At 43.0% G+C, this 26,572-nt stretch overlaps 1 protein-coding gene across 3 annotated transcripts in view; it reads left to right on the top strand.

The window, feature by feature from the left end:
- Positions 1-26,572, top strand: part of hivep1 (HIVEP zinc finger 1) — a 47,193-nt gene that overhangs the window by 15,667 nt on the left and 4,954 nt on the right. For 2 of the 3 annotated variants that reach the window (XM_061800595.1, XM_061800686.1), the window contains 2 exons: positions 18,712-18,765; positions 20,768-26,529. In XM_061800595.1, coding sequence (XP_061656579.1) covers positions 18,712-18,765; positions 20,768-26,529 — 5,816 coding nt within the window. Of the gene's footprint in view, positions 1-2,679; positions 3,144-18,711; positions 18,766-20,767; positions 26,530-26,572 lie in introns of those variants that run through there. The other variant, XM_061800776.1, reaches the window with a different exon arrangement.

Here is a 26,572-nt window from a genome sequence, read left to right on the forward strand (position 1 = left end):
ATTGGGAAGCGGTACTAGAGGGGATTTCAGGGTAATGTAGAATATGCGTTGTTACCGGCGTCATTGGTGACAAAAAAAAATTGGAATAGAAAACTGACTACTGAAAAAATAAGCAAATGTTGTTTTAGCTGTGGTCACGATAAAAACAGCAGTTTTCGGTGGAGCGTACAAGGTGGGGCGCGGAGCATGTGAGAATACGTCACAACCAAAACAACAAAGGAATGTTTGCTTTCAATATTTTTCGATTGTTTTTGGGGTGCTTATGTTTCTCCGCTAAACTCTACATTTACTGCACCGGTTCTGCGACCAGTTGGAGCAGTTCTACATCCCAAATTGTCAACTCACATATAAATACATAATGAGGGCTTTTCAAAATGGTTTTGTATAATGCAGAAGTACAAGCAAGTGGTGTTAATGTGTGTGGTGAATCTTTAGAAGGAAATAATGCTTTATCATGACTTGGCATGTATATTGAAGTGTTTTTTTTTTTTCCATTTTTGTCCCTTTGAACAGGATTCTTTCTGACATCATTGTCACAGTACACAAAAAACGGACTAAAGAGATGAGGCAAATGTGAACACAGTTGAAGCAAAAGTTTTAGATGCAGAAAAATATGTTGGCTGAGGTTAGAAAGAGGAGGTGGTGGTTGCTGGTGGGAGCACAGGGGTGCCCGCCTGCTGGCAAGGCTTAGACCACTTGCATAACATTGGTCATCTCTTCCTTTAGCTCCTGTTTCCATGGAGAGAGAGAGAGTGTACGAATAAGAGGGGAAGGCTCTTTGGGATTTAAAGTTCTAATTTGTCCAGGAAATAACAACTCCTGGCTCCTGAACCTGAAAGAAACACTCCCACACACACCTTAGGATTGTTTGTAAATAGTAAACGCTTTCCATCCGAAAGGACCCAGATTACATTACATCGTGACATCTAGAGCACCTCCCATTGCCCGCTTTATTTAAGCAACAAAAGTAATTGAACTGTCAATCATACAGCAATCAACACTGAGTATGATTTAAAAAAAAAAAAAAAAACAATTCCAAGAGATCTCATTTGATTTCTTCATGTACAAAATATTGACAAGAAAAACAACAACAACAACAACAAAGAGATTCTTAGAAATAACAACCCATGCGGTACTTCCAAATGTTCCACGAAAAACAGAACCGCAATGTCAGAATTGTTGACGTGTGACTTGAGCGCTGTCTCAGGTGTGCCTTGTTAAATGAAATCCAGACATTGTTTCTAACCACACTTGTTTTGTAATCCTCTCCGACTTGCACGGCCTGATTATGATGATGTGTCAGTTCTGGGTGCGGGTGTTGTAAATAACACATTCATGTTGTAAATAACACTTTTGTTGTTATTGGGAGAAATGTTTAATGAAAATCGGGCTGATTTCATATCCCACATACTGAATTAGCCATAGAAGATCCAGTTCCACGTACGTTGTTAGTGGCTATAAAATGCCTGCTGACCCCAGTTCAATGCCTTTTTTTTTTTTTTTTTTTTACAAACTGTATTCACCATTAATTTGACCTATTACCTGTACAACTCAATCCCCCCCCCCCAAAAAAAAGAAATATATTAGAGAGGGGAAGTAAAAATAAACTGAAAATGTGGTTGCACACCCTCTTGAAATTGGGTTTTGACTGTGTTCAGACCAATCACATTCAAATTCATTTTAAATGGGAGTCAGCACACACCTGGCAACATTTTAAGTGCCTGTGATTGAACCTAAACAAAGTTCAGATGTACGACTGTGCTGATATTTTCCTAGTCACACCTTACAGCACAGGTCATGGTCTGTAGAGAGTTTCCACCTCCACTGTTGTTGTTCAGAGTTAGCACTCTGGTGAAGGGGGACTGAATAATTTCCAAGGCATTAAAAACAACAGCGACACGACCAAGAACTGGACATCCCTCCTTAATTGATGAAAAGATGAGAAAATAATTGATCTATCAACATTTATTCATGGCCTGAGGGTGGCAAAATGGAAGCCTAATCTTACAAAGAAAAATTATATTTTGCAAACACACTTCCAAATGCATTGTCATCAATTTTGAAGTTTGGACTTTTTGGCCTTGCTATTTTCGATCGAGTTGTACGGGTTAAAGATCAAATTCATGGTTGAAAAAGTTTTGAATTTCCTGTAGCTTGGTCTCACTTTTTTTAAACTCACATAAATCCTGCATTTAAACAGTGATAGGTAGACTTTTTAAACTTGATACTTAGAAGCCTCACAGCGCTTTCAATTGCTGTCCTTTCCACATGGGTTGAAGTGGAGGCGGTCCATTACGCCTCCTGCTCTCTGTCGGACTATTGAGATAATTTGTCTTTCAATATCTTCCTCTAATTCTTGCCTTTTAATAGTCCCAATGTGCTCATTGCGAGCGGCCCCCGGCATTCGCTGGTTTGCCTGACACAAGCGGGATCAATGCGCAGGGATAGATGAGTATTTATAGCCCGTGCGAGGGCGTGGGAGGTGGTGGGCAACAAGTAGGTTAGTGGCTAATCGGATGTTGACAGCGTATGAGAGTGAGTTATTCATATTGAGAAATGAGATTTTTTTACTTTTACAGCCTCCGTCCTGATTTTCGTTTTGAAGGCGTCGTGTGTTCTCAGCGCGGGGAAGTCTGTGCACAGCCAGGCAGGGCTTTCCCTCATTTTTGGGAAGTGATTTAAAAGAAAAAAGGAAGGAAAAAAAAAAGGGTCGAGGAGGGAGGGAGGTGAGAAGGAACACAAAGGGAGACAGGCAGGCAAGGGAGGAGAGAAGTGTGGTTGCTCTACTGACAGTAGGCAGAAGTGAGGAATGAAATCTCAGCTCAGACACACAGCTGCGTATTAGTGAGTGTTTGTCTCTTGTGGCAGACGGCATCCAGACGCTCGGCTCGCGGCTCCGTTGTGGCATTTCGGCTCCCTCTGTCCTCCCCTTGATTATTATTTTTTTAATTATCTCTCCTTGCCGGAAGACTGAGTGGGCCCAGGAATGTCCAAGATTATTGGTCGGGGAAGCGGTCAAGAATGTCAGGTGTTTGCGCTATGAGCATGTTTGACCGCGGGAGGGAAAGTCAGCCAGCAGCCAGCCAGTCGCTCTCAAAGAGGCATCAGACTTCTTTGATACACTTCAATGTGCTCAACAACAGGTACCGTGTGGAACTTCTCTGTTTGTGTCTACTCATTAGTTTGTCTTGCGTTGCTTTTTTTCAACTTCTTCTATCAGTGTGACTTTAATCAGTTTTCACAACTTTATCCGTCGCAACCTTGTGGTTGCTCCTCATTTTGGTCAAATGTTTTGTAGGTCATGCTTTGCAGTATTTTGTGATTTTGCTAGTTGCAGTCCATACTGTTGTTTACTATGATTGTTACATTTCTCTTAATCTACATTATTGTAGGAGAAGGTTGTACTTTTCAATGAATAATTTAAAGTCAATTGGATGGTGCATTTCGACATCAAAGCGGTACAGTTGATATTTGTGTCGACATTTAAATGTTTGGTTTCCACTTCGGTTCAACCTTTCAATTCTTCACACCTAATGTTTTGTGTTAAACGGGGAACCATAAGTATGCACTGAAATGCTAAAGTTTATGAAGCATCTTTTCTTACTGAAGATTCATGACATTCACCAGACAGGAAATCACCCCTCCTCGCTCGTCCTTCCTCTTGCTTCATCTCCCCCGTGTAGCTATAATGTCAGTCGGCGAGCTGACGGCTACGGCCCCTCGCGAACCCACCTCGCCCTCTGCGCCGCTTTCCCCGTCCCGGGCCAGGCAGCTGCAGTTGACGTACGACGTGAGCGGGTCGACGGGATCAGCCAATGCGCTGCAGTAGCTGGAGATGAGCTGCTGGCGTTATGCAACAGCTCGGTCCAGAGATAGAGCAGATCTGAACTTAGACACTTCTGACTTCTTCCCTACTCCATGAGCTCATCAGGCTCGTTTAGCATGTCAGTGTTGGGTGGCTTATTATAATACATGTAACTATGACGGAGGGAAGTATGATTTGTGGTTGATGGTTCGCAGCATCCAAATGTATTGTGCTAACATTGTCGAGAAAATGATGGCTAATCAGCAGTGCAATATTGTATTCATTGACTAATTACTTAGCTGACAGATGTGGTTTGCCGAATCAGCATTTTGAAATGGAGGGCAAACAATAGACAATACTTCCTGACATTGTGATGGGAGTTTTCCAAAGCATGTTAATTAGTTTAAGTCCTCCTGATGGCATTGTCACATGCATGATCGCAGTACATCTGATGTGAGGGAACCCAAGGAGAGATCAAGCAGTCGTGCTTAGGAGGAAGGAAGCAAGACATAGCATGGGGGGGAGTGGGGGAGGGGGAGACTAATGGAACAAGGTTGCAAATGAGGGTTTATGAAAATGAGCGAAGGAGTGGGAGGGTAATGAAGACAGCGAGGGAACGCCATGTCTCTCCCCGTGCTCGACGACGCGGTTATGTAACGTTACCTCATGGCCACCGGCGATGGCGGAGGAGCAGCGACGAGTGGTGCGGAGGTGGGCAGTAACATCACTGAGGAAGATGCGGTACCCAAGGAGGATAGCTAAAGTCAAATTTTTTTTTTTTTTTTTTTTAACCCCCTCTATCTCTCACCCTTATCTTTGTATAGTCACAGATGATCATATATACTATATCGGCATTTACAACAACGAGTAAATGGCTAATCGTGCCTTTGGTAAGCGAAGAGGAAGTCATGTTGTTTTATTTTGGGTTGTAGTCAAGCGAAGGCACGGCGGCTTGACTGTGCGCTGTGCCTTTGTTGATAAGGGCTTGTGGGATAAACATTCATGAATAATGGTCTTTTATAACATGTAATTTATTTTGAATTATAGAGTGTTGCTTTTATGTCACTGTATACATTTGACTGATTTAGCAATACTATCTTGGAACATTAAAAATAATGCCTTTTGTTTTATGGACCAAGTAAAATTGGGGCAAAAGTGACCATGACATTGTATTTTCGTTATACATGAATCCAAAATAGGCAGCACGGTTGCACAGGTGTAATTCTGCCCGTGCCTGCGTGGGTTTCCTCCCACATCCCCAAAACATGCGACATTATTGGACACTCTCAATTGCCCCCAAGTGTGATTGTGAGTGCAACTGTTGTCTGTCTCCATGTGCCATGCGATTGGCTGGCAACAAGTCCAGGGTGTACCCTGCCTCCTGCTCCTCCTCCTCTCCTGATAGGCTCCAAGCACTCCCCGCGACCCTTGTAAGGATAAGCGGCTAAAAAAATGGACGGATGGACAATGACAAACTATAGATATATTTTATTTGGTGATGGTGACTGTATATTCTGAATGGACATTTTTGTGGTAAATATGGGATTCTCGTTAGGTTCGATATCCAAAAATAAATTCTAAATATTCTTAGTAAATGAATATTCAAGGCTTTAGTTTAGAAAAGATGTTATCAGATTAGTAAAAAAAAAAAAAAAAAATCTGTGATGTGAATGATTTTCCAAATCTAATTAATTTGTAAAAGACAATAATGCAATCAATCAAGACAAAAATATTTTCACTCCATGGTCTAACACAAGTTCTTTGAATTTTTCTTCCATTCACTGCCATTCAATAAATAAGGATAAACTTTAACTCAGAATTTCTCCAGGCTGAATGAAACTGCGCCCCTAACTGTTTGTGTCCCGGCCACCGACAAAACTCCCCACCATGTTCCGCACGGAAAGAACCTTGGAAATGTGAAAGCCCAATGGTGCCAAATGAACTAGTAAAGCAGATGGAGGTTGTGTGATGGCATCCTCGGAGACGTGCAGTCAAACCGGTGGGAGCCTTCGAGCAGCTTCAGGAAAACCTGGTGGGAGTCCACTGAGCCGCCTGCGGCTCTCTGTAGGTAGAATGACGGGAACACTGTCATGATACATAGGATAGGCCGTAGGAGAGCCCACGAACCGTGTATATAGCGATGAAATCCCCCCCCCCCCGCTCCCCTGTGTTTCATCTCTTCACTCTCTTACAAAATAATCCCTCACATTCTTTGTCATTGAGAAGGTTGCTGGTTTAATGCACAATCCAGCACTTTTCAAGAGGGATCTTTTTGTCCATACAGTATGTTCTAAAAATATGTCCGCTCTATAGTTCTTTTTAATTTTAAGCAGAAAAAAAGGTGATGTAATCATGATGTCACTGAGGTTGTTGAGCTTTGAAGCTATAATCAGTAACATCAACCGATGTTACAAACCGAGGGAGCTAATGCATAACAGCGGGATGAAGTATGCCGTTGGTTACTCAGAGCATAGGATTTTCTCTTTATAGATGCACTTGCTTCTTTCCAAAAGTTGTCCATTGCGGCAGATTCGAGCCTTTATTTCACAGCCATTGACAGCTTTAAGAAGTCAAATAAATATCAATGTTAACCGTGATGGCTGCAGTGAGTAAGTTCATTGAGACCACATTTGAATGATCACAGTTGAGAAGTATAATCCTGATTCAAACTTTTCAGTCAAAAATGCCTTTTGTTTTCACACGAGACCAAAGGAGGGAAACAAAGGCCATTCGCTTAAATTAAATCATAGCAGGATTTGTGCTATTGACGTGTTTAGCGTGTTTCCATGTGGCACGCTTCTCGTCATAGTAACAGCCTTGATTAACATCTTAGCTCTTCCCATGAGGGCGGGCAGCAGGAGGCAGCTGATGGACGAAAGTTTGATGGTTGAGAGAGTCTCATTTTGTTATCTAAACACTGGCGAAGGGGAAGAGGAGGTGGCGGCGGCGGTTTGGGGAGAAGCTGGAGGGAGTCAAGATGCAGGAGATGAACCTGAGCAGAATCTGACGTCTGTTTTGTAACTTGATCAATGACCTCGCAACATTTAGATCCTTATTTCCTCTGTAGCCTCATTACCTTGTCTTACTCTCACTGCCTTTGAGCCTCCTAAGCCCCCGATCTAATTAAGAGTTCTCTCACTGTCGCTGAAAAAGTCCCTTTCTTACATCGCGAGGATGGCACCGCAATTACATTCCAAGACCAGAGGGGTATCTTGTCAGACGGAGAAATCCCCTCTGCACTGACCAGAAATTTCCTTGTCGGATTGTACATACTTGGGCCATGGTTTCGTCATGGCCTTGGAATTATACATCTGTCTATGACAAATTACCATCATCAACTGTTGCCCTGGAGTTGGCAGGTTTCAAAGGCTTACAAAGACATACTTTGATTTTTCAGTCTGGAGAAAAATCTGAAGCCAGTAGATAAACGAGATGTATTAAAGAACTTTTTGAAGTACGTAAGTTTCAATTTCCTTGTAGGAATAGCTTCTGCGTGGTTCTCAGTGTAAGCAATCTTTCAATATAACTGAGCCAAGGACATTTGTGTGCAACCTTTTCGAGAAATTAAGTTTTGATGGTTTGTCGGTTAGTTAGCGCAATCATGCAAGAACTGCATAGATAATTTCAGCAAACAGGGTTCAATGAAGAACCAATGACATTTTTTTTCAATCAAAGTGGCAGCTTTTACCAAATATCCTGGATGTGACTTGGGCAGGTACCAAGACCATTTATTTTAACGGTTAGCAAGTCCTTGGCAGAGGTTGTTCTCCTCTCTGCAGCGTGCTGTGTTTTAGTGGACAATTTTAACTGAGGGTTAGCCAGTCGTCCAATGCACTCTTTCCACTGCACGGTACATCGGCTTTGGTTCGCAGTTCCTTGGTGGAAATGGAGCAGCTCCGCACTCAGTGCTCGTCGAGTTGTGTGTTATTACAAAGCGAGTATTCCAGTGCCGGCTTTGCAATGCATGGTAGGTCATCTTGCAAGGATGAAGTACTGCCATTGATGCTTAACAAGTGGCAAGGGCATTAGCAGGTAGTCCCAGGGACTTTTTCTAGTACGTGGCAAGACCCAATTTCAAGTGTGCTGAATCTGTGACTAATCCAAAACTAATGTGGGTTAATCATTTGTTGAGCTGATTCGCCACCATTGTACTGTTACGCTGGGAGAAATTGCACAAAAATAATGTCACATGACATGAACGTGACTTTACCCCCGTTACTGTGCCTTAGCTCGAGACATTGAGGTGGTACTGGGCAGTGGAAGGAGAAATACGATTCAATGGTAAGGGTTTACTTGCCGCGTTACATCCCACTGACTTTCTGCCTCACACATCATCATATCACGTACACTCTTACAATTAACACGGATGTTTCAAACGCACAATTTCTGCGCTTCCCGCTCGTCGTGAAAAGCTGCAGAAATGTTCGCCCTGGATGCCTTTTATTGTAAACTCCGTCTGAGTCAACGTTTGTTTGTACTTTCCTTTTGCCAACAACAACTTTATGCTCTTGCTTTGACCGGCATAATTACAGAGCAAAATTTTGCCCCTGACATTTTTCCATTAGCACGGACTTCCTAACGGTGATGCAGCAAAAACACATATGTTGTTTTGATGCTGGCCTGAGAAAATGTTTCTCAACCTCTTTTGCGGGCTTGCCTATGAAAGCCGCACAATTTCACATAATGACTAATCCAAAAATAAGGCAGAGGGTTCTTCCTCTTTTTTTTTTTTTTTTTTGGATTCACTCAGCATAATTGTGAGAGTTCAGACATAGAGGTCAGTGACTGACTTGGGCGCAAACAGACAATAGTCCAACCAATCCAATCCGGGGATAAAATTTGGTTCTGTCAATGACCGGTTGTACGTAGTAACACCTCCTTGAAGAGGTGAATTTGATACTCAAAAGTAAAAACCCAAACCATGCCTGTGAAATGTACTGCATACCCCCCTACATTTGAAATCTCGACCGGCTACTTTACTTTTAAAAGCTAACGGCGAGCCAATGACCTAATGGGCTTTTCCGTTGGTATTCTCAGTCAACCCTGATTCGACTCTTTCCACATTGATTTGCATTTCCATGACCAGTTTAAATATGATGAGCTGTGCCAAGTTGTTTTCTGGATGGGCCAGGTCTGAAGTTGGGCCAAAACACACTCTTAAAAAGGTTGTGTGATCTTTCTCCTACTGTGGGCTGCCCCACAAGGAGGAAAATGTTTTTTAAAGAGTGCATTCAGTATAATATTTTGTATTCAGAGCTCAGTTCTTTTAACTAGGTGGTCATCTACTTAACATATGGTAGGTAAAACAAAATATTAAAAAAAAACAAATGCAATACTGATACAACATTATTATAATTCCATATAATTCAGTAGCATTTACTAGGCGTGTGAATTGAAAGGAGGCTCCGACTTAGAACTGGGTCAAACCGATTTCATTGGTATTGGTTCTCTTTAAAGATGCTTTAAAGCCCCACTGTCATGCCTATAAACATTCTAAAATAGATATTGTAATGAAAAATACATAACATTATTCACTTCAATGTCAGTACGAAAAAATAAATATGAGCGGAGAGCGTGTCATCCATGTGCAAAGTTGCAGAAGTCTAATTCGACATCAAAGTAGTAGCCATATTGCCTGCAACGTCATCAGCAGATGTTACACCGGGACATTCACCATTAAAAATACATTGTAGTTTAGTAGTAGTAGTGGAGGATTACGTCCCCATTCTATTGTTTTTTTTCGTAGCTCTATACACACCTAGCTGTCATTTGGAACCCACGAAGCTCTCATCCTTTGCACCTGTGCAATCCATTTTTCACGACAAACCGGGTCTTTTTGAAAAGTATGAAAAGTAAATCCATCCTCCCGAGTGTTCGAACAATGTCCAGCATTACAACGAGCCGGCATTTTGGCTAGTACGAAGCTACCTTCCAGCAGGTAAAACTAGTATAAACAGATGAGACCGCTCCTGCTGTTAACGTCACTTCCTGCTTTTTCTCAAAAACAAATCCCTCGAAACAGTTTTCATGGCGGAAGTTACAAAAAGCCATATACGTCAAAATCATGTTGTGTGGTGGAAAAAAACGGGAAAAAAATGGGTCCATTCTGGCTGCCTTTTTTTTTTTTAATTAATAACATACTAAAAATCATGCATTTCATGTCAGTGGGTCTTTAATTTCCCAGTAAAACGACATTTCACGCGGTGTTAGCCGGCACGTACCTATTAACGTGGCCCGCTCAGGTAAATCAAAATCATAATACACAAGCAGCACACACACACACACACACACACTTAATGCGGTGCTAAATTTAACCTTCCATCAAGCAGCCAGTATTTATGCATATTGTACAGTACATAGTGTACAGTGTGCATACACAACATCAAAGCACAAGATAACGAATTGTCAAAATGTCAGTGCTACGTAACTATTTGGATGATTTTGTAATCTATTTATTCTTTGAAGGTTTACGAATTTGTGCAACTGTAATACCTTAATTTCAGTGAGTCAGAGTCAAAGCCGTGGTTGTAGTTGTACTAACAATTTCTTAAATGGTCTCAATAGAGCACAGAGATGTTAAATACCAAATACTCACTAAAACAATCCCCACCTCAATAATATTAACGTCTTTTAATATTAATGCAGTCCGGTTCTACACCTCCGTGAATGGCGTACCTAAAGAGTCGCCATTGACTGAATATTTGTGACTGGCTTTTTAAGAAAGTGGGCGGCAGACATTTGAAGAAAGCAGATTTGTTTTTAGGTCTGACAAGATCCATAAAGCCGGTACTTCATTCCCCGAACGAGCAAGTCATTATAAAAAAAAGGAAGAGGAAAAAAAAGTCATCCTGGGGTAAACACGCCAGGCTCCACTCACCCAGTGAGTACGCTGTTGGGCAACCAGCAGTTGGCAGGGAACATTAAGTCCCACCCCCCTTCAGGCCAAACAAGACGGGAGGGAGACCAAGCGAAGGATCCCCTGGAGGGTGCCAAAGCCGGTTTAAGTGACGTCACTTGGCCTGCAATGTTCAAGCACACCCCTCTTCCCTCCCGCACTCCTTCATTCCATCCCTCCCCCTTTCACCTCATGCACCTCCCGGCTCCACCTCCTCCCTCCCTTACAGGAATTCCCCTCCTCGTCACATTATTCTGAGGAAACCGCTGGCAACGCCCCAAAAACCGCTGCAGCGCTCCAGCTGATAGGGCGGAAACACAGCTGTGACTGTTTTGACAGAGAAGCATGTATGTACTGACTTCTCTTGGTGAGGAGCGAAAGGAGGCACTGATTATTTCCGTGAAACGTGAGTCAAGTGTGCGGTAAGAAATGAACATTTTGTCCCATTTGTAAAGCGCACTTTGTGTTATGCAAGGTCAGATATATAGTAGATTCTACTTCCAGGTTTATTGAATGAACGGGTGCATGTTACAGGTATTCGCCGCCTTACTCGTGAGCATCTCGGCTCGCTCAGTCAAACTGAGTTGACACTCGCCCCAGCATAAAAAATGTTCAGTGGGACAGTCAAACTTTAGAGATCCTGCATGTTTTTAAAAGTTTCGGTTTTCGTTTTGCGCTTATGAGCGATCGTGTCATTCTGAGATTTGACAGAAACTCTATCGACTCTCTAGATTTCTGATAATTTATGTAGTCATATACCTGTCAATCAACATATAGGTCCTTAATCTCTGAATTAAAAATTTAGTGTGCTTAAAGCAACAGTACTGTTGTTTCTAATTAGTTTCCAGGCCACAACCCATTTGTGACATGTAGTGTAGTAAATCAAATCAACAAAGCTAGACAAGCTGATGTTAGTCAGGTAATAGATATTTGACAACTACAATAAAAGAACATGTTAAAAAACAATAACATCAAAAAGGGAATCTGCTAAATTCAGAAGTGCAATGTTTAATGTAACATGTTTGCTATATTCGATGACATTGCAATCGAGATGAATTTTTGGCGATTATTGCGAGACATTTTTCAAAGTTGGCCTTATTGGGCAACAGCACCTCCCCCATTCATTGGCTTACGTACAAAGCTGACTGCACGCGAAATATTGTTTTCGCACTTCAGTCCACTGACACATGCTTCCTGTCAACGCATCGCTTGGCGACACACGGGCTGTCACTCGCTGAGCTCAGCAAAGGGAACTCGCCGATGCCTTCGTTATTTCATGTCACTGAGCGCAACTTAAAGAGAACTTGAGATCCTGACCGGATGGGGTTTGACGTGCAGCCTGTTTTAGGTCCTTTTTTTCAGCAGAGGCAAAGAGGGAAGTGGGTGTTTGTGCAGATACGTAGTCTTCTAGTTCACCTCTTATTTGAAACAGGAATTTAAAAAGGGGGACTCTGAGTGAGACTTTTTAAACAGTAAATTCTAGATTATTACGGTGTGTTATTTTAACAATTGTAGATTTATTGTTGTATTGCTTTTTTTTTTTCATTCATAGACATACTGAAAATAGGTTTGCTGTGTTTCAAAAACTCAAGAACCAACAGAATGATATTACACTTTTTTTTTGGCAGCAATTGACATCTCTACGACTAGGTGAGCACCACTGGCTACATCAAAATACATTTTTGCTTCTTACACATCACAAAATCAACAAATTGAGCTGGTTTAAAAAAAAAAAGAAAAATCTTGCTGTTTACAATACTTTAGGCTCATCTCTAACGTCCATTACCGCCACCTACAGGACTGCAGTGTGAGGGTAACGTGATTTTTTTTTTTTTTTTTACATTTTTTTCCCCCCACAAACGTACTATTCAGACTACAGTATAGTTTCCTTGTGTTTTTCAGACTCTGCTTGGGTGGGTCTATGTTTTGATGAGTTAAATAGGTGTCGTCAAAAGGTTACAAAAGATTATATTCGGCGCAAGCGCTCACTGCCTGCACCATTAAGCCCTTTGCACACAAGCAGGCATCTGCCCCTCCGGTACTTTTCTCATTGCATCCATTTTTCACGAGGATGCCCACGCAGACCCAATAATCATTGGCCTCCAGTCTGCTTCCACCTCCGGTTTCCTGCGGGGGCGGCAACACTGTACATACAGTTGATTATAAAATGTTTACACACCCCTGTTCAAATGCCAGATTTTTTTATGATTTCCAAAATTGAGCCCAAGATGAATCATTTCGAAACTTTTTCCACCACTTATTGCGACCTTATTCTATATAACTCAGTAGAGACAAATGAAATTCCTTGTTGAAGGGGGAAAAAAAATAAACAACTGAACAAATTAGATAATGTGGTAACAAAAATGTGCACACCCTTATCTTACTATTACTTACTGTTACTATTATGTGCTCAGAATTAACAAACCACATTTCAGCTTAGGTCTGATAGGTGTCAGCCAGCACACATGACACTGTTTCAAGTGTCTGAGTTTAACCCCAAATAAATCTTAGATGTTCTGGTATGTTTTTTTTTTTTTTTTTTTTTTTTTTTAGACTTTTGAAGTCACATCTTAGCCATGTTCAACAGAGAGCTTCAACAGCCTCAGAGGGATCTTCTTGTTCAATGCTATCCATCAGGAGACGTGCATGAAACAATTTCCAAGGTATTAAATATACCATGGAACACCATAAGGACTGTCACCACCAAGTGGGAAAATATGGAAAAGTGGGGAGGGAATTATGAATTGTTCCAAGTATCAATCAGTGTGAGCACAAAACCTTCAGGTTTCTGTGAGAAAGCAAAAAGATGTCGGGAATTCTATTTTAATTGCGTTATAGAGCTTATAGATCACATTCATGGTGGAAAAAGTTTTGAGACGATTTATATTGGGCTCACATTTCTATATCATAAAAGTCTGGTAATTGAACAAGTATGTATAGATTATTATTTTTTTAAATAAATTCACGTATGCAAAGTATAGAGAGGCAGATCAATACAGCCGTTGTATCTTACCAGCTTCACTCATCGTTTAAAACACTAGACACACTTGTACTGTACTGCATATCTAAATCTATTTTTTTCAGTTATTATTTTATAACAAAAATGGCTGTGAATTCACGCAGCCCATTTCCCAGCAACACTGCTTAGCTTGCACTGCTTTGTGTCGAAGATGTTCAGTACATCTATCTTCATGCATTATTGAAAAGCTCCTGGCCAAAACTCAAGAGATGTTATATATTTTTAAATTCCTTTACCTTGTTCCTGCAGTGGCACTTATGCAGTCTTTGCCAGTGGAGGATGAAAACCCAAATTCCTGCATCTTTCTGTCCATGTCCATTTTTATGAACACTAGTGGGATGCTTAACAGTTTGTGGCTCGTTTTTAGACTGCAGAGGAAGTTTTTTTGTGATTCATCCATCCGAATGTTGCAGCTTTGAGACCTTAGCTGTTAAACTTGATAAAAGAAATGGCTCATGCTTAGGAATAAATAGACTTTGCAAGGTCTTTTTACAATTTTGAATCTGTTTAAATGTTCCACTTCTTTCTTTCACTTTCACTTCTGAGACTTAAAATGTGAGTGTTTTTGTCCGAAGAGCACACACAACTAGCAACCTCCCAAAAGACTCAAAACAGCCACACGCAGTCTTTCATCATCCTGCCACTCCAGTTGTGTCCAATAGATTAGGCCGCATGAGTCGTTCTAGCTCCCAACATTGATAATAAGAAAGTTACGCCATCGGATGATGGTGGACGATAGCGTAATGGGACACTCCCCCCTCTGGTTGGGGAATCCTTAGCTTCCCATCATTGTTTGACCGCAGCGGTGGAAGGAAAAGAAGACTATCAGTTGTAAGCTCCGCTCTCTGATTGACTTCTTACTCTTCCAAGCTTGGGGAGTGTCTCTGTCTTTTATTTTTTTATTTTTTATTTTTGAACAGGCATCTGTGCAGAGATAAAGAATTTGTCTGGGGCTGACAGAAACTGTTACGGCCACTTATTGCATGGGTCAGCAGCTGAGGGCTGCAAAACTGCTGGGTCTTCTCCTCACGCTACAGGATGAAAGGCGATCAGCAGGCTTCCTTTCAAGTTGGCAAAGGATTTTTGCATAGGTTGCTGTATGTTGGAGTTTGAATTGTCTGAATACAACCGTCAATGAATTGTATATCGATGTGGTGTAGCCATTGTTTTGGTCATTTATGCTCTATAGTATCGGACATGCTCTGGAAAGCTTGACAAAACTTTCAAGATGGAAGCTTGGACCCAGTCTGAGGTGAACCTGCCGAGTGCAACTCGGATTCTTCCCGTCTTATTGTGTTGGCAAATGCCCTGAACTGTGCAAAGAATGCATTGTCTGTGAGATTGTCCCCGTGTCGCGTGTGTGCATATTTTGCACAAAGCCTGGGCGTGTACAGAATGCTGGTGAAGGTGCTCACGTTACATAATCTCGTTTCCTCGCTGTGACAAGGGAAACGGGGGCAGCTGCTGGCTACCATCTCGTCTTCTTCATCCCGCTTCTTTTCTCTTCCTCTCTCTTGAATTTGAACTGTGCACCCCGTCTACATCTCCTCCATCTTGAATTTTAAACTATAATTTCCCGGTTGCCTCCTGTGTCACACACATCAGTCAAAACAGAAAAATGCCTGTCACCTTTAACTTGTCCTTTACCTTGTACACACGTTCCGTCCGTCACTCTACGTGCTGCTATAGTAGTCCGGTGCTGTGCATACTAACGACATCACAATCTCACAGATGCTGTTATACCAAAACAACGAGAGTGTGTGTCTTTGATGCGAGCACGGAGAGCGGCAGCAGCTTGGCAAAGAAAAGCCGGCAGAGCAGCCTGAAACGTGTAAACATTGTGCATATGGACTCTTCACGCCATCTTGAAAAGCTGCCACAATGGAGCTGATGGCGTCCATTTGGTGTGGTGAGGCCAACATTGCAGATTGTTGAGCAAAATGTGTACTTTAAGGGCAGGGAGGCTTATTGAGCCGAGTGGTTAGTTGCTGGCCTCTATGCTGAGGAAGGCTGGCCTATGAGGTACACTTGTGATGCCACAGGGTGAAGTTGCCTCGTTTTACCTCTTGTTCTTTCTGAGCGGCGTCATTGGTATGGTCCCCAACGCCGACATACGGTATCGGCATCCCGTCTTGCTGTGCGGCCCCCTCTAGCCACAGCCGGCATGTAGTAGATCACACCAGGTGAGCATTAGCATTCAAGGCTGCGCCTGCATGAGGACTTGACTCTGGCCTTGGGGCGCCACTAATCCCATTTCCCCCTCGTCCCAGTCAGCACAGCGCAGTCATGTCGGGGCGGCGCGAGAAGCATTGGGGATGTTGCAGTTGTCATGACAGCAGCCGAAAAGGAAGCAGACTCCCCTGCTCACAATCTTTTGCCTCCACCATGCAACCACCCTCTCTGGCCCACCCGTGCCAAATCACCACATAGCTTTCATGATACGTGTTTCAACAACGTGTCACATCACCTCCAGCATCCTGTTGCCTTTGACCCCCCCCCGCCCCCGTGTAGTTAAGCTTTTTTTGTACGTAGGCAATTGCGTGCTAGATGAAAGGGAAAGAGAAACCGGTAAATAAAATGAGTCATGACATCTCTGTTTACTTGTGTGTGTGTGTGTGTGTGTGAACAAGTATATTTTTTCCTATTTTACTTGATTATTGATGCCAGTCAGATACGACACATCCTTATTCTCAGTGCCTAAATTTCTGGACACTCTCCACTACATGGTCTGGTTTTTATCGTTTTTATCGTTTTCTTGTGGCTACATGCTTTTAATGTGACAAAAGGAAAGCCTCAAAGCCCCTGCCGTGAAATATTTGACCATCATGAAGACCGCTTCAGCCAGCTCAAGCATCATAATGAGGGAAACTTGAACTCTATAATCATTCCCTGCTGTCTTAATAACTTGGCTTCTGTGGATGGAAGAATTTGTCCTTATCAAAAGGGATGACGGGACCAAAGCGTTGTCGCTTTCTACTCATTGTTTCCTGCTTTCTCAGCATGACTTCATGGGTGCCATTCAGTACGAGGGGTCTTGTTTGTGGTTTCTTATGTAAGGAGAGCAATTTGATCCGTACACAACCGCTAATACAGTGCATGGTGGGCAGTAATCACCTATGCCACGATTTGCCAGTGCGGTCGAACACAAGACATTCCGTAATCAGGCAAGCTGTTCAAACAATAAAGCGCCAAATCATCCGAGAAAGAATTGCGATTGCATCATTGTTGACTCGAGGAAGCCTCGCAGCCTGCTTGCAATTACCCCGAGGGAAGCTTCAGGACTGTCCCGCTTGTGTGATACCACGGCCGGCTTCAATCCCAAGAGAGAACAGCGAAAGGAGAGAGAATCCGCAATGTCTTGTGGAACATACTCAAAGAATCGCTCTGATGGCCGTGCACTGAACAAATGCGGTGCCCTCTCGCAGTGCGCCTCTGTTGCTGTGTTTCTGCTGGCGTGGTGCCTTTGTTTTGCTCCACGGCAGCTCGGGATGGGAACACATTATGTAATCGGTGGCGTGTGCCTGGGATGGAAGGAGAGCGACGGAGAAGGGTGTGACTTGTAACACACACAATGACATAATCCACTGACCTCTTCCACTAGCCGCTCTTCTCTGTGTGTTCCTGGCATGGAAACACTGTGATTTTGGCAATGACAGAAGAACACCCTTTTTCGCCCTCCAATAACATTTGTGCGGTCGAAAACTAAATTGCTGCAATGGGTGCTGTAGGCATGATGTCATGTGTAAAGAAGAAAAGCATTGATGGATTTCTTTTTCCATTCAGCTTCATGGTCATGGGAGGAAAGCTCCCATTTTTCCCTTATTATATGAATGAGTAGCATGGTCATTGGTAAAATAGAGAATATCTAAATTCGGATGAGCTGAAGTTTGCTTTGTTCCAACGTAACATCTCCACTGCATATTTAATTACTATTTAAAGGGGAAATCCAGTGCTTTGCATGAACAGTGTATCCAATAGGTCATGTACTATGTACCCTATTTTGACAATGTGATGTCATTTAATAGTGTTCTGAGAAGATTTTTTTCGACAATTAAGAATTTTCAGGGGCGCTGCCATTTTTGCTAGTTACATGACCTACGTGCGCAGATGTGACCTGTACCGTGCCGCAACAAAAAAAACCATCCGCGGCTGCCGGCCCGGAGCTCCGAGTAGTCAGACTACGCGTCATTCCGCCCGAAGAACCATCCATACGGTCAACATTAATTACAGCCACAGGTTCAAATCTGTATGGAAATATTCGTCCGTCTTCCCGATCAACCGATACTGCTGTTTCTTCACCGGATGAGGATAAATACGAGAAATGGGCGCTGGGCATAAATGGTGTCCCATGTAATCGAGCCTTTGTGACTTGCGAAAATGGCAGCGCCCCTGAAAATTCGTAATTGTCGATTAAAAATCTTCTCAAAACACTATTAAATGAGAGAGGATTTATCATCACATTGTCAAAATAGGGTACTATGACATGACATATTGGATACACTGTTCATGCAAAGCACTGGATTTCCCCTTTTAGTATCACAACCATCCATATGGTTCATTAGGAAGCATATTTATCACCTGCTGATTGTGGGTGAGCACCATAACAATGGCCAAAGTAAAGTTGCCAGAAGAGAGCGTCACCATTGGTAACCGTATGGATGTTGAGCTTTGGATTTTGATTTTTGTGTATGAAAATGTCACCTGTACATAATACATATTCACATCGAAATGGATGTGTGACTGTATAGTTGTATTACACAAGCGGACCGCCGCAACGATGACAGTAGTTTCCGTTCTGGAATTGTGCACTCTCTCTCCGATGGAAGAACATCTGTTTTTCATTTAACAGACATTCATCCTGCATTGGCCGTGCGGGAGGAATCCCCAATAAAGTTGCTTTCATTCTGCCATCCTTTCACAGTTGTGTCTGTGAAGATTTGCATGCGCTGCCGCTCTCCGTATGCTGAAAATATATATTTTCTTGCATTACAGATAAAATTGAAGAGGCCCAGAAAGAGCTTAAAGACCCCACAAGCTCAACGAAAAGTAAGGGAGATTTATTTTTCAAATTATGTGAAGGACAAAAATGGCAGAGGTTCAAATGTACATCATTATTTTTCCTTTAAGCATGGTGGAGAACTTGTTAGCCCATCTGCCTCACAGTTCTGAGGACCCGCATTCAAATCCGGCCTCGCCTGTGTGGAGTTTGCATACTTTCTCCTGGTACAGCACTTTCCTTCCTCCCACATTCCAAAAAACACACGTGGGGAAGTGAAGACACTAAATTGCCCATAGGTGTGAATGTGGGTGAGAATAGTTGTTGTTTATATGTGTCCTGCCATCGGCTCACAGTCTGGCACAAAGATAGCTGGAATAGGCTCCAACACGCCTGCGACCCACAGGAGGATAAGCGATATGGAAAATGAATGGATGGATGCTTCAGAAGCAGATCCATTCCATCCTGTCATGAAATTCACCCTCTTTCTAAATTGTAGTCTGAAGTGTGACTGTGGGAATACTTTTTAAAACATTCTTTTGTCACGCCAAGTTAATAATGATGTGGTAGTTAATTAATATTTATTGCAATGATAGTATTAATAGTCCTAATTATCTCTTTTTTTTTGGAACGCAAGAGAGTTAGAGCGCAGAAATGCCAGATGCAATGCATTGGTACAGTACCATATGTTACATATATATATATTTTCAAATGTACCTCTAATTGCCTGACCAACTGGTGAGTCACACTTCTAAAAAAAAAAAAAAATCCATCTCATCTGCAAACGATTAGAGCATTGACGGAATCATCATTCTAAATGACATTGTGTAGAGAAGCTAAATTGGAAAGATACAGATAACATCCCTGCCAGACAGTCAAGTGATGACATTCTATTTAATCCTTTTTTTTTTAACTGCAAATGAAAATTACTGTAGATGCGACACCACTTTTTGCAATTGAAAACCTGATTGAAAACCGTGTATCACCAATTCATACACAGTACTCCATCTCAGAGTACTGCATGTGTCGTGAAATTTACATTAATTTTTTTTCTGACTCTTATCAAAAGAGCTGTTTTTTTATTTGATGCTTTGAAGATGATGGAGAAGCATGGACAGGGCGTTCCTCCGTCTAATTATGCCAAATACCCCGGAGGAACCAAGACCTTGGGAAATACCTTTGGAAGGAGGGAAACTGTTACGGGACATCATTAGCTTTATGTAACATATCCTGAGTCGCTTTTTCTAAGCCAACGCAGGATGATAAATGGTTCGGGATGTGGATTTCCGCTGCTGTTCCCTATGATCGAGCGATAGTCGTGTAATTCAAATGCACAATATATGTATTTTGCTTCATTTTGGTCTTGTTCTTGTAATAATTTGAACAAGAAAAGTATATGTTGAAGTAATAATGAGGCAAACCTCCACTCGCGGATAGATTGTGAAAACCACGGCAGAATAGTAATGGGACAGTCTGGACAAGTGGCCACCAACCCCTAAATGACATTACATGCATCCATCCATTTTCTTTGCCGCTTATCCTCACGAGAGTGCTGGGGCCTATCCCAGGTGTCAACGGGCAGGAGGCGGGGTACACCCTGAACTGGTTGCCAGCCAATTGCGGGGCACATCGAGACAAACAGCCGCACTCACAATCACACCTAGGGGGAATTTAGAGTGTCCAATTAATGTTTCATGTTTTTGGGATGTGGGAGGAAACCGGAGTGCCTGGGGAAAACCCACGTAGGCACGGGGGAGAACATGCAAACTCCACACAGGCAGGGCCAGGATTGAACCCGGGACCTCAGAACTGTGAGGCCAACGCTTTCCAGCTGTTCCACCGTGCCGTCTATGACATTAGAGGTATTAAAAAAATTTTGTTAATAGCAGCAAGTCAGATTCAAAATTTACAGGTAGTAAATTTTGAATCTGAACCCCCTTAACTAAAATCAATGACCAGTCGGCCCAGTGCAACACTCAGAACAAGACCATACAATGCAAAGGACCCCATGATGTGCAGATATTGAAAATATGTTGTTTCTTCTCTATACAGGTATATCTGAAAGCAGTCGACGAATTGAAGATAACATCAAAGGCTTGAAGAGGAAAAAGGTTGTTGCAGAGAACAAGCAAAAGAAGATTCCTAAATCTCCAGTGAAGAAACCACTGCAGTTGAAAACTGATGAAACTGCTCAAGGAGGAAACCCCAAGGAGAATACACCTTCCTTCCCTACTTCCAACAGTCCTTCCCAGAATCCTTCAACAACGCTGAGTGAGAGTAAAGAGTCACAGGATGCTCAAGCTGTTGAACAATCCCCTGACAGAAGGGAATGTGTCAATGACCATGAAAAAGTAAAGCAAGAGGAAAACCAGTCAACACCACCATCACGCAGACCAAATGATAATGGTGAAGAGGATTCTCTGAAAGTGTCACAACCCAAAGACAGTAACACCCAAGACTGCCGCATTGATAAAGATCCTTACCACACCAGTGCGCCACTTGATGTCCTACTGAAAGCAATGGAACCAGACATGCTTACACTCTCTGAGAGGAAGAAGTCCTTCCCAGTTAGAGCCCCTATAAAACCAAGTTCCACCCTTCAACCTCAAGGCCCTGGTGAATTACCAAAGATGCCAGCTGTTAATTTTGGTATCCACACTCAGTCTTCTCCTATGCAGACCTATTACATCGACAAACAGGGTAATGTCATTGGCATTGCTGCGCCATTACAGGATAGTGTGCCGGCATCGTCACAGGGTGACCACATGCAGTCGTTATCATTTGCAAATCAACATTTTATTCCTGTTGTATCTAATGCGGAAAAGCCAAGTCTTCACATGAGTTTTAATACCAGACTGTCTACTATATCTCATGCACCTGCTCCCTCCGGCTCAAATGCATTGCCAAAAAGCCAACCCCCAGTTGTGCAAACCTGCCAATCGCTTTCAGCAAGTGTGCCCAACACCATACAGGTCCCAGTTACACCTGGAAACAACCATATTCAGATGACAACTGTAATGAACTTTGGCTCTGAGCAGGTTTCCAAGGACCAAAAGTCAAAGAAACCAGGAAAATATGTTTGTGAATACTGCAACCGGGCATGTGCGAAACCCAGTGTGCTACTCAAACATATCAGATCTCACACAGGAGAAAGACCATACCCCTGTGTGACTTGTGGTTTCTCTTTCAAAACCAAGAGCAACTTGTACAAACACAAGAAATCACATGCTCATGCTATAAAACTTGATCTCATTGCACGCTCTGAATCGGGAGGTGGACTGCTATCCCAAGAATCTGACAAAACCCTTGGACCACATTCTGAGGTGGAGGAGAGCGGAGACAGTGATGATGACAGAAGTACGGTCGATCTGGATCCAGAATCATCACAAAGCAGTGCAGCAGCTTTGTCAGAAAATAGCATACAGGGTGCTGGTACAACCCAATCAAACTTTGCAGAAGTGGACTCAACAGCTGTGTTCGAATCAATGAAACCAGCTCTCGCTCAAAGAGGTCATGAGCCAAAAGTGGCAGCTGTGCTGCCAAAAGTTGTTGTATATCCAGTTAATGTTTCGCCTCTGAGGGCAGATAGCCCACGAGTCACCGGTGCAGCACCTGAACAAACTGCTTCGCAACGCCAACGAGAGTTTGCACCTGTTAATCTGAGATCAAACATCACAGTCCTGTCATCTCTCAAAGAGGTCGTTGGTACAAGTCCTTCACTGGATACCGTGAGTGAAGATGAGGACCAACAATGCAAGTCTCCACTTCTAAGTGGACATGCTCAGCTTCAGAGGCAACAAGCAACAGACTTTTCTCAACAGCAACAAGCTAAGTGTCTACTGAGTCCCCGTAGTTTAGGAAGTACAGATTCCGGCTACTTCTCTCGCTCTGAAAGTGCTGACCAGGCAATGAGTCCACCTAGTCCATTTGTGAAGATAACGGCTCCAGTTGACATTGACCTATCCAAAAAGGACGTGCCCAACGTCTCTCCTGTTGTTTCTTCTGTAATGCATGTAGCAGTAGAGCAGAGGTCTCAAGCAACTGAGGGACAAATGCGCCCCCCATTAGAAACAAAAGCCCTTTCTCTGGGAGAAAGAATTTCAAAGCTGATATCTGACAACGAGGCAGTGGTAGACAACAAGCAGTTGGACAGTGTTAAACCAAGGAGAACATCTTTGTCAAGAAGAGGTAGCATAGACTCTCCAAAATCCTATATATTTAAAGATTCCTTTCAGTTTGACCTTAAACCCATCGGAAGAAGGTCAAGTTCAAGCTCAGACATCCCCAAGTCCCCATTCACACCCACTGATAAAACAAAGCCGTTTTTTCTTCTTTCTGTACCTTCTCAATACGCCCCAATGGATTGTTTGCCGATCACAAGAAGTAACTCAATGCCTACTACCCCAGGACACTCTGCTTTTCCACTTAATGTTGCCCATCTGCCCCACTCTTTGAGAATTTGTCATTCATTTGATGAGAAAACTTCAAATAATGATGATGTATTTTCATCCGCACCGTCAACCCCAAATCCAGCAATACATTCTCGGACCTTGGTCAGACAAGTTGCAGTGGAAGATTTTTCCACCGGTGAGGGGCACCGACTTCCAACTGTCCGCTCTATGGATGATGGATATCATGGTGCAAATAATAGCACAGAACTCATGCAAAGAAGTCGATCTTTTGAGCACAGCCAGGAAAGACAAAGAAAACTTCAAAATAAAGGCACGATGTATGAGTGTGAAACTTGTCGAAACCGGTACAGAAAGTTGGAGAACTTTGAAACTCACAAGAAATTTTACTGCTCAGAACTTCATGGGCCTAAACACAAGCCTGTTGTTGTTCGAGAAAGTGATCAAGATGTCTTTCATGTCAACGTGCAACCAAATCTAGTTTCTAGATCAACAAGTGGCCCAGGCTTAATTGACCAACAGATATCATTCAGAAAGAGAAGGAAAATGAAAAGTGTGGGAGATGAGGATGATCAATCACCAACTGACACTAATCCACCTTGTTCAGTTAGTTTTGATTCATGTCAATTATTGACAACGGTTGGAAATAAAACTTTCCCCCATCATACTGTAATGGTCGACAAACCAACCATAAACAATCTGCCAAAACTACCTCAAATTCAACCCGTAGCACGTGGTACTAATGCTTCTGATTCAAGACTTTCACCGATACGAGAGACTCAGATCAGCACGTCCATTAAAGGAGAAATCCAGAGGCAATGCAGCGGTACTTCAGTTATCAGACACACAAACTCTCTTAGCAGACCTAGTTCATTTGAGACTGAATCTACAGATAGGAGTTCTCCTTTAGATAGTAGGGAAAAAGCCCTCCCAAAACCCAATCCAGATGTAACAGCAGATGACACCTACCATGAAAAGTTATCTAACAAGACTATGGAAGATGATTATAGGAATCAAAGAATGGAGCAATGCACTGATGGTACAGTGGGAGCTACTGGAGAAACCGCTGGTCCTGTTCAACAGTGTCGTCTAGTTCGTCAAAATAACATCCAGGTTCCTGAGATTTTGGTCACTGAAGAGCCTGACAGGGAACACGAAATACAGCCTTCTGAGCAGTCAGAAAAGCCTGCGGATCAGTTTAGCTGGCCACAAAGAAGTGAAAGCTTGTCAAAGCTACCAGCAGAAAAACTTCCACCAAAAAAGAAAAGGATTCGTCTTGCTCAAATGGACCACTCCTCGGGGGAATCGAGCTTTGAATCGAGTCTCTCACGAAGCCTGAGCAGAGACAGCACTCTCTCACACTGTTCCAGCATTTCAGCCTCTTTTGACAGAGAAGAACCATCAAGATCAGAAAGTCCTTTAGGAGGTGAGTGTGCCAGCAGAATTCCAGAGCAGCAAGGTCAGCCCAAAGTCTTCAGCACACTTGGCGTACCAGGAGTGATGAGGCGTGCTGCATCCGAACAGATCACTTGTACTCAACCCTCAGTGGAAATTTCATGCGACTACCGTAGCAAGTCTTTTGACTGTGGCAGTGTATCTCCCAGAAGAGGTCAATCACCCGTTGGCCATCCTAAAACTGGAACCATCACCCAAGCGGCACAGGTTCCACTTATTGAAAGGAGGCGGGGGCCATTAGTTCGCCAAATGTCTCTGAAAATATGCCCAGATAATCCCCAGCCTGTTCGGAAAGGTGTCATAAATCTCGACAAAGCTCAAGTTACAAATGTAGACCAAAACAGGTGCCAAATTCAAATTGTCAACAGATTTCCACTGTCCCAGCCTTTCATCATCCAATCTGGAGGATTACCCATGCAAAAAAACGAGCAAATAGTCCAAAGTATACATTTGGGGAGCACAACACAGCAGCCTCAAGTCTACGGCCTTCCCCACCCTTGGCATCAAATATCCAGAGTTCAAGTATGTGAAAAGATACAGCAGCCTGTGAGCCAGATCTTAGTAGGAAGCAAGATTGCCTTAAACAAGCCACCTGATGTGAAAGACAGTAAATGCCTCGTGCCCAAATACCAATTGCAATGTCCTACTCAAAGACCAAGTCACACACTTTCGTTCTCTGGCACACAGGAATCTCGGATAGCTTTACCAGTCTTACCGATGTCTGTTGCCAATCCCATTTTGAGTGTTTCCAAATCATCAGATGTGCTCCAAAATGTTTATACTCCCCACCCTAGTCAGCATTCGGATGTCAAGAAAAAATCTATCGTTTTGGCTGTTGAACACCAAAGAAATGCTAACACTCAGACCCAGCCAGGTGGTATTCCATTGCCACAGATCCTCATAACGCATGAGCAGATCCACACAACTCCCCCCTTCTCCACCAAAAATACCCTTCCAGCCACTCACATTCTAGACGCTGAAAGCCACACTTCACCAAATGTAAAAAAGGATTGGGCTCAAACTGTTACTCTTCATAACAACACCGGGGAAAGAGTGTCGTCTCTGGGGTCGTTACATTGCACACAGAAACTGGCGTCTGTAACTCTTTCCCCGCAACAAGAGCCCATCGCTTCAAGTAAAAGAATGTTATCACCCGCCAACAGTTTGGATATCTACATGGAAAAGCATCAAAAACGTGCTAAGGACGAGAACGGTGTGGCCTGCCTGACCGATGGCAGGTCAGTGAATTATCTTAATTCCACCTTGTCAGAAGTGACCAGACAGCGGAAACTAACACTCGTTAGGCAGGTGTGTACAACTGAACCAGCAGACAGTCCAATCGAGACAGAGGCCCCCCATTTGCCTCATGTCAAAACTGATACGAAGGATCTTGACGATGTTAAGCCAATGTCACCTGATGGTACTGGTCTGGAAAAAGACACAAGCACAGTTATTCCTGAAGAGGCTCACGCTGTCCTACATACTAATTTACCCGATTGCCAAGCTGTCTCGATGCCAGTCGCTCAATCCCTGAAGCCTAAAGTGAAAATGGAAGAAAACAGGTGGAATCCCATCAAATCGCCCATAAGACCATCAAGTTTCCTCGGTGGTCACGTGAAACTGCCCACATCTGTTTCCGTGGTTAACACAAAGGACAGTCATCGGCTGTCTTTCCCGAGCCTGAAGACAGCCACCACTTTCACGTGGTGTTTTTTGATGAAGAGAAAACCACTTCACACTCTTCAGAGCGACCTGAAAATTTCCGCTTACGCTGCCTGGACAGTCAACCCTCACAATGTAAATCCACTTGGGTTGCCCACAAAGGTGGTCATGTCACTTCTGGACTCCAAACAGAGCTCAAAGAAAATCCATTACACCTCAGCTATAAAAACATCTGGGAAATCGGACATCTTGTCTTACTCTGGCAAGCTGAAAGACGTTATGCTCAGGGTAAGGAACACTTTTTCCATACATTTTTTGTTGTAACAAATGA

Source organism: Syngnathoides biaculeatus, chromosome 1 (genome assembly GCF_019802595.1).
Source record: "Syngnathoides biaculeatus isolate LvHL_M chromosome 1, ASM1980259v1, whole genome shotgun sequence".
Taxonomy (NCBI): domain Eukaryota; kingdom Metazoa; phylum Chordata; class Actinopteri; order Syngnathiformes; family Syngnathidae; genus Syngnathoides; species Syngnathoides biaculeatus.